The following is an 8,289-nucleotide window of genomic DNA, read 5'->3' on the forward strand; positions in this document are numbered from 1 at the left end:
GGAGGGTTTCCCTAGCTTTCACTGACCCTGTACTTTACCAAACAGGATGTCCTTTTCTATTAAGTGCTCTTTCATGACAATGTGTCCAATGTAAGCCAGCCAAAGTCTCACCATCATCGCTTCTATGCAGCATTCAAAATTATGTTCTTCTCATTTTTCCATGCTGCTTGTTTCCAGAACAGGGAGAACTGATTTCAAAAGGGAACCAAAGTTTTTAGGCCTTAGCATGATTAGGAATAGAAACAGGGCTGGGAGAACAGAGATGCTGTAAATGTTATTTATAAAACTTGGGAATTTTAACATGAAAGATCTGAACAATAATCCATATTTTAACTTGGAGCACAGAAAGTAAAAGTAAAATCTTTTTTAACAATAGTTTAGTAACAGCAGCCTCTAAAACAGTTTGCAGGGATTCTGAATACAGCTTTAAAACATAGATGTTGAATTCAGTGTGCTAAATGCCAGCTCAGCAGGTAACAATGTGTTTCCAAAGCACAAGCCCAGGGTTGATAAACTGGTCTCCCTGCAGCTGGAGGACTCAAACAGATGACGACAAGGGTGTTAATCATTTCCCTTCCAGGCAATCTTAGCCACAAGTTCCTGCTAAAAGTGAAATCACCCCTCTGGTTTATGTTTAAAAACTTTTCACCCAGTTCATGCTGCAATTACTCCCTTCTAGGCTAAGCACGTGGAAATCTGCGGGGCAATTCTGTTTTCAGCACCAATTCCATTTATAGCTCCCATAAGCCGGGGTTTATCTGATAGTGCGGTGGATGGAAACTTCAGGATAAAGTTAAATGGCTGAAGGTTGAGTGGAGCTTGTGCTGGCTGTGGTTATGAACAGGGTAAGTGAACAAGCCTCTGAGTTGCTCTTACGTTTATTTTCTCTTTTCCTGGATTTTATACACCATGAAGTGTAGCAGGCATAATCTTACAATTGCAGTCAACCTTTTAGATTTGTTTGGTGTTTGTTTTTAAGTGATCCTAGGCCAGAGAGCAAGAGGTTAAAATGCATAGTTAAGCATACAGGACAAAATTGCTTGAGTTTCCTCTTGGAAAAATCATTTTATTAATTCAACAGCTTTTTTGGTTAACTGAGCTGTTACCGAAGTGTCCTCATGCACTGAGGTAATGTTGGACTGTTCAGTAAATGGACTGAGACATTTTTATATAAATGAAAAGACATGAATAATTTTGATTATTGGGAATAGCCAAGCTAGAAAGTAAATGAAGCATTTGGAGGCAGACATAAAATATCCAATACTTCTGGTTCTAATAGAGATATTGTGCGTTTCTGTTTGCAAGGTAATTTTTTCTTGTTTCTTGAAATCTATTTGAGATAGTTTTATAAACAAAAGCTAGATTGCTTTTCAATGATTTTCTTGCTTGAAAAAGAAAATGATATTTGGGGAAAAAGAAGGACTTTCATTATGAAGAAGGCTGATTTTTTTTCTTGCTCATTTCAAGTAAAATATTATTTCAAAAACAAATTCCAGATTTCTCTTTTTTGATACCTGGAACAATCCTGGGCACATAGGTGATGGTTTGGAAATAGCTGTTGATCATTTCTCTTTTGTAACGTTGCCCCAATATTAATGGATCTCTCATGACATATTCTAGTTGCATGTATAAATGCTCATTAAGTACTAGGTCAGTGATGAATCAAAAAGGAAGCAGAAGACAGAGTCTTTACCTGAAGGAAATTTAAACTCACATCTTTGAATTCATATGAATCAAATGGTTTGCTTTTGGAGAACTTTAATTCAAACTTTTCTCTAATTGTTTAAAAAATTGTCGGGATGACATGCTTTTCACAACGACATTGCTCATCAGTGTCAAATTCTGAAAATCACCGAATGCTAATGAACAGGGTCGTGGTTAAATATCATGGAATACTACATCACCCAGGAAAAAGAATGCGGTGAATCTATGTTTATCAACATAAACCAGTCTAAGTTATATTGGTAAATAATAAAAAAAGTTTTAAAAAATAATAAGTATAGTATATTTCACTTTTGTACAAATAAAGGTGAGTATCTACATTTACTATGTTTGCAGGAATATTCACCAAACCATTTACTGTGACTATTTTTGGAAGCTAGATGAGAAAGTTTACTTTCTACCTTGTAAACACTGGGATTTAATTGGCAGGGACTTTATTTGGAGCCCTGGTGGCTCACTGGTTAAAGCACTTGACTCTAAACTGAAAAGGTTAGCAGTTTGAACCCACGAGCCGTTCGTTCCATGGCAGAAAGATTGGCAGTCTGCTTCCGTAAAGATTTGCAGCCTTGGAAACCACATGGGACAGTTGTACTCTGTCCTACAGGGTGGCTATGAGTCAGAATTGACTCGATGGCAGGAGGTTGTTGTATTTACTACTGAATCCTCAGTGTGTATACCAGTATCTGCCACATAACAGACACACAAAAAAATAGTGTTGAATGAATGAATAGATAGATTTTTGTAATTTTTTTTTTATTGAACTTTAGATGAAGGTTTACAGAACGAACTAGTTTCTCATCAAACAGTACACATATTGTTATATGACATTGGTTAACAACTCCACAACAGGTCAATACTCTCTGTTCCCAACCCTGGGTTCCCTATTACCAGCTGTCCTGTTCTCTCCTACCTTCCAGTCCCTGCCCCAGAGCTGGTGCACCCTTTTAGTCTTCTTTTGTTCCATGGCCCTGTTCAATCTTTGGCTGAAGGGTGAACCTCAGGACTGGCCTCATTACTGAGCTGAAAGTGTGTCCGGGGGCCACACTCTCAGGGTTTTTCCAGTCTCTGTCAGGCCAGCAATTTGGTCTTTCTTTTTGAGTTAGACTTTTGTTCTACATTTTTCTCCAGCTCTGCCTGGGACCCTCTATTTTGATCCATATCAGAGAATTCAGTGGTGGTAGCCGGGCACCATCTAGTTGTACTGGACCCAGTCTGGTGGAGGCCATGATAGATGTGGTCATTAGTGCTTTGGACTAACCTTTCCCTTATGTCTTTAGTTTTCTTCATTCTTCCTTGCTCCTGAAGGGGTGAGACCAGTGGAGTATCCTAGATGGTTGCTCAGAGGCTCTTAAGACCCTGGATGATACTCACCAAAGTAGAATGTAGAACGTATTCTTTATAAACTGTATGTCAATTGAGCTAGATGTTCCCTGAGACCATGGTCCCCACAGCCCTCAGCCCAGTAATTCGGTCCCTCAGGGAGTTTGGATGTGTCTATGGAGCTACCATGGGCTTGCCTTGTATAGGTTGTGCTGGCTTCCCCAGGATTGTGTACTGTCTTACCGCTCACCAAAGTTACCACTTGTCTATTGTCTAGTAAATGTTTTCCGTCCCCACCCCTCCCCTCGCAACCATCAAATACTGTTTCTTTTTGTATGTAAACCTTTTCATGAGTTTTTACAGTAGTCGTCTCAGACAATATTTGTCCTTTTGCGGTTGGCTTATTTCACTCACCATAATGTCCTCCAGATGCATCCATGTTATGAGATGCTTCACAGATTCATCATTGTTCTTTAGCGCTGTGTAATACTCCATTGCCTGTATGTAACACAGTTTGTTTATCCATTCATCTGTTGATGGGCATCCAGGTTGTTTACATCTTTTTGCTATTGTGAACAATGTTGCAATGAACATGGGTGTACATATATCTATTCATGTGACAATTTATTTCTCTAGGATATAGTCCTAGGAGTGGGATTGCTTGATTAAATGGTATTTCTATTTCTAGCTTTCTAAGGAACTGCCATATCGTTTTCTGAAAAGGTTGTATCATTTTGTATTCCCACGAGCAGTGTGTAAGAGTTCCGACCTGCCCACATCCTCTCCAACACTTGTTATTTTCTGTTTTATTGATTCGTGTCAGGAATGCTGGGGTGAGATGGTATCTCATTGTGGTTTTGATTTGCATTTCTGTGATGGCTAGAGACCGTGAGCATTTCCTCATGTGTCTGTTGGCCACTTGAATGTCTTCTTTGGTGAAGTGTCTGTTCATTTCCTTTGCCCATTTTTTAATTGGATTATTTGTCTTTTGTTGTAGAGGTGTTGGATTTTCTTGTAGATTTTGGAGATTAGATCTTTCTCTGATTTGTAATAGCCAAAAATTTTTCCCAGTCTGTAGGTTCTGTTTTTACTCTTTTGACGAAGTCTTTTGATGAGCATAAGTGTTTAATTTTTAGAAGATCCTGGTTCTCTAGCTTATCCTCTGGAGCTCTTGTGTTGTTGGTTGTGGTTTGTATCCTGTTAATGCTGTGTATTAAGTCCTCTAGTGTTGATCCTATTTTTTCTTCTATGAACTTCATGGTTTTTGGCTTTATATTTAGGTCTTTGATCCGCTTTGAGTTAGTTTTTGTACATGGTTTGAGGTATGGGTCCTGTTTCATCTTTTTGCAGATGGACACCCAGTTTTGCCAGCACCATTTGTTAAAAAGACTGTCTTTTCCCCATTTGATGGACTTTGGGCCCTTGTCAAAGATCAGGTGACCATAGGTGGATGGATTTACAGCTGGGTTCTCAATTCCATTCCATTGGTCAGTGTATCTATCGTACCCGTACCAGGCTGTTTTGACTACCTTAGCTGTATAGTAGGTTCTGAGGTCAGGTAGTGCATTCTCCTTCAATAATGCTTTATTTGTCTGGGGCTTCTTCCCTTTCCATATAAAGTTAATGATCAGTTTTTCCATCTCTTTAAAGAATGCTCTTGGTATTTGGATTGGTACTGTATTATATTTGTAAATCGCTTTGGGTAGAACTGTCATTTTCACAATGTTGAGTCTACCTATCCATGAGCATGGTATGTTTTTTCCATTTATGTAGATATCTTTTGGTTTCTTGCAGTAGTGTTTTGTAGTTTTCTTTGTATAGGTCTTTTATATCCATGGTTAGATTTATTCCCAAGTATTTTATTTTTTTAGGGGCTGTTATAAACGGCACTGTTTTCCTAATGTCCTTTTCATTGTTCTCTTTATTGGTGTATAGGAATCCAACTGATTTTTGTATGTTTCTCTTGTGTTGTGCAACTCTCCTGAATCTTTCTATTAGTTCCAGCAGTTTTCTCGTGGAGTCTTTTGGATTTCCTAAGTATAGTACCATATCATCTGCAAATAGGGATAGTTTAACTTCTTCATTACCAATTTGGATGCCCTTTATTTCTCTTTCTTGCCTTATTGCTCTAGTTAAGACTTCCAAGACAATTTTAAATACCCAAAACCCAGTGCCATCAATAGGAGTGGTGATAAAGGGCATCCTTGTCTTGTTACTGTTCTCAAGAGGAATGTTTTCAGCCTCTCTCCATTGAGAACAATGTCGGCCATTTGTTTTGCATAGATACCCTTTATTATGTTGAGAAATTTCCCTTCTATACCTATTTTATTGAGAGTTTTTATTAGGAATGGGTGTTGGACTTCGTCGAATGCCTTTTCTGTGTTGATTGAGATGATCATGTGATTCTTTTCTTTCCTTTTACTTATTTGGTGGATTACACTGATTGATTTTCCTATGTTGAACCATCGTTGCATACCTGGTATGAATCCTACTTGGTCATGGTGTATTATTTTTTGATATGATGCTGAATTCTATTGGCTAGAATTTTGTTCAGAATTTTTGCATCTATATTCATGAGAGACACTGGTCTGTAATTTTCTTTTTTTTTGTGGTGTCTCTGCCTGGTTTTGGTATCAGGGTTATGCTAGCTTCATAGAATGAATTTGGAAGTGTGACTTCCTTTTCTATGTTCTGAAATACTTTCAGTAGCACTGGTGTAAGCTCTTCTCTGAATGTCTGGTAGAATTCGCCAGTAAAGCCATCTGTGGCAGGGCTTTTTTTTGTTGTTGTTGTTTGGATTTTTTTTTTATTACCTTGTCAATCTCTTCTCTTCTTATGGATCTGTTCAGATCTTCAACATCATTTTGTGTTAGTTTGGGTAGGTCTTGTGTTTCTGGAAATTTGTCCATTTCCTCTAGGTTTTCAAATTTGTTGGAGTACAGTTTTTCATAGTACTCTGTTATTATCCTTTTTCTTTCATTTGGGTCTGTTGTAATGTCTCCCATTTCATTCCTTATTTGGATTTTTTGCGTTCTCTCCTGTTTTTCTTTTGTCAGTTTGGCCAGTGGTTTGTCGATTTTGTTGATCCTTTCAAAAAATCAACTTTTGGTTTTGTTGATTCTTTCTATTGTTTTTCCATTCTCTATTTCATTTATTTCTTCTCTGATCTTTATTATTTCCTTTCTTCTGGTGGCTGTGGGCTTCTTTTGCTATTCTCTTTCTATTTGTTCAAGCTGTGTAACTAATGTTTTGACTTTGTTCCTTTCTTCTTTTTTGATGTGTGCATCTAGTGCTATAAATTGACCTATGAGAACTGCCTTTGCTGTGTCCCAAAGGTTTTGGAATGATGTGTTTTCATTCTCATTTCATTCTAGGAAATTTTTTTATTCCATCTATGATTTCTTCTATTACCCAGTGGTTTTTAAGCGTTATTCAGCTTCCATGTAATTGACTTTTTTTTCTTACTCTTCCTGTTCTTAATTTCTACTTTGATGGCATTGTGGTCAGAGAAGATACTTTGTATTATCTCAATGTTTTGGATTTTGTTGAGGGTTGCTCTGTGGCCTACAATGTGGTCTATTCTGGAGAACGTTCCATGTGCATTGGAAAAGAATGTGTACTTTGCAGCTTTTGGGTGGAGTGTTCTGTATATGTCTATGAGATCAAGTTGGCTGATTGTGCTCTTTAGCTCTTCTGTATCTTTGTTGAGTTTCTAGATGTTCTGTTGTTTACTGAGAGTGGTGTGTTGAAGTCTCCTACTCTAATTATGGAACTGTCAATTTCTGTTTTCAGTGCTGTTAGAGTTTGTTTTATGTATTTTGGAGCCCTGTCATTCGGTGCATACATGTTTATTATGGTTAAGTCTTCATGACGGATCATCTCTTTAGTCATTATATAGTGCCCTTCTTTGTCTTTTATGGTGGATTTTGTTTTAAAGTCTATCTTATCTGAGATTAGTATTGCCACTCCTGCTCTTTTTTGGTAGTTATTGGCTTGATATATTTTTTCCATCCTTTGATTTTTAATAAATTTACATCTTTGTTTCTGAGGTGTGTCTTTTGTAGACAGCATATTGCTTGATCCAGTTTTTTAATCCATTCTGTCACTGTGTCTCTTTATGGGTGCATTTAGGCCATTTACATTCAGTGTAATTATTGATAGGTGGGCGTTTATTGCTGTCATTTTGTAGTGCTTTTTTTTTTTTTGTGGTGCTGACATTTTCTTTGTTCCTCTTACTCTCCTGTGCTGAGTTTCTTTTGTTTGTGTTTTTTTTTTTTTTTTCATTTCTTTTGTTTTTGTAGATTTTGTTTTTATTGAGACTTTATGTTTTTCATCTTTATTTTGATGAGTAGATTTGTTAAGTTTCTTTGTGGTTACCTTGAAATTTACCCTTATCTTCCTCAGTTTGAACTAGTTTATTATTACCTGGTATTGCTTTGCCTTCCTCTCCATTAGAAAGTTCTATACCTATCCCGCTTATTCCCTTTTTTATTGTTCTGATGGTGTTGTCATTTACAGCATAACCTTTCTGGTTCCCTGTTGCAATTGTTTTGGTTTTGGATAGTCCTTGAGAATTCATTTCCTAGGTTGGTATGTGGCTGGTACAGTGTCGTGTCCTAGATTCAGGCTCTGGTCTGATGTTGTTTGTTCTCAGAACAAAGGACTCACTTTAATAATTCTTGTAAGTTTTGTTTGGTTTTTACATATTCCCTTAATTTCTGTTTATCTGGAAATGTCCTAATTTCACCATCATGTTTGAATGAAAGTTTTGCAGGATACATTATTCTTGGTTTGCAATTTTTTTCTTTCAGTGTTTTATATATGTCATCCCATTTCCTTCTTGCCTGCATGGTTTCTGCCAAATAATCAGAGCTTAGTCTTATTTTTTCTCCTCTGTATGTGACTTTTTGTTTTGCTGGAGTTGCTTGCAGGAGTTTTTTTTTTTTGTCTTTGGTTTTAGGGAGTGTGATTATGATTATGGTGTTTGTTTTTTGGTGTCTATCTTATACAGAGTTCATTGAGCTTCTCAGATGGTCAGCTTTTCATCGTTCATGATATTAGTGAAATTTTCTGTCAGCAATTCTTCAATGATCCTCTCTGTGTTTTCCATTTTCTCTCCCTGTTCTGGATCTCTGTCCACTCACAAATTTTTGCTTTTGAGTGTATCCCACATAATTCTCAGGATTTCTTCATTTTTCTTTGTTCTTTTTTTCTGATTTTTCCTCAAAGTTGTATCCAAGTGTTTGT

General features: G+C 37.0%; 1 protein-coding gene across 1 annotated transcript in view; it reads left to right on the top strand.

The window, feature by feature from the left end:
- Positions 1-225: 225 nt before the first annotated feature.
- TRPM6 (transient receptor potential cation channel subfamily M member 6) overlaps positions 226-8,289 on the top strand; it is a 195,589-nt gene continuing 187,525 nt past the window's right edge. Inside the window, exon 1 of the mRNA XM_023544743.2 lies at positions 226-845. Within this exon, the coding sequence (XP_023400511.1) occupies positions 837-845 (9 nt within the window). The 5' untranslated portion in view covers positions 226-836. The remainder of the gene's footprint in view (positions 846-8,289) is intronic.

Source organism: Loxodonta africana, chromosome 9 (assembly GCF_030014295.1).
Source record: "Loxodonta africana isolate mLoxAfr1 chromosome 9, mLoxAfr1.hap2, whole genome shotgun sequence".
Lineage (NCBI taxonomy): Eukaryota > Metazoa > Chordata > Mammalia > Proboscidea > Elephantidae > Loxodonta > Loxodonta africana.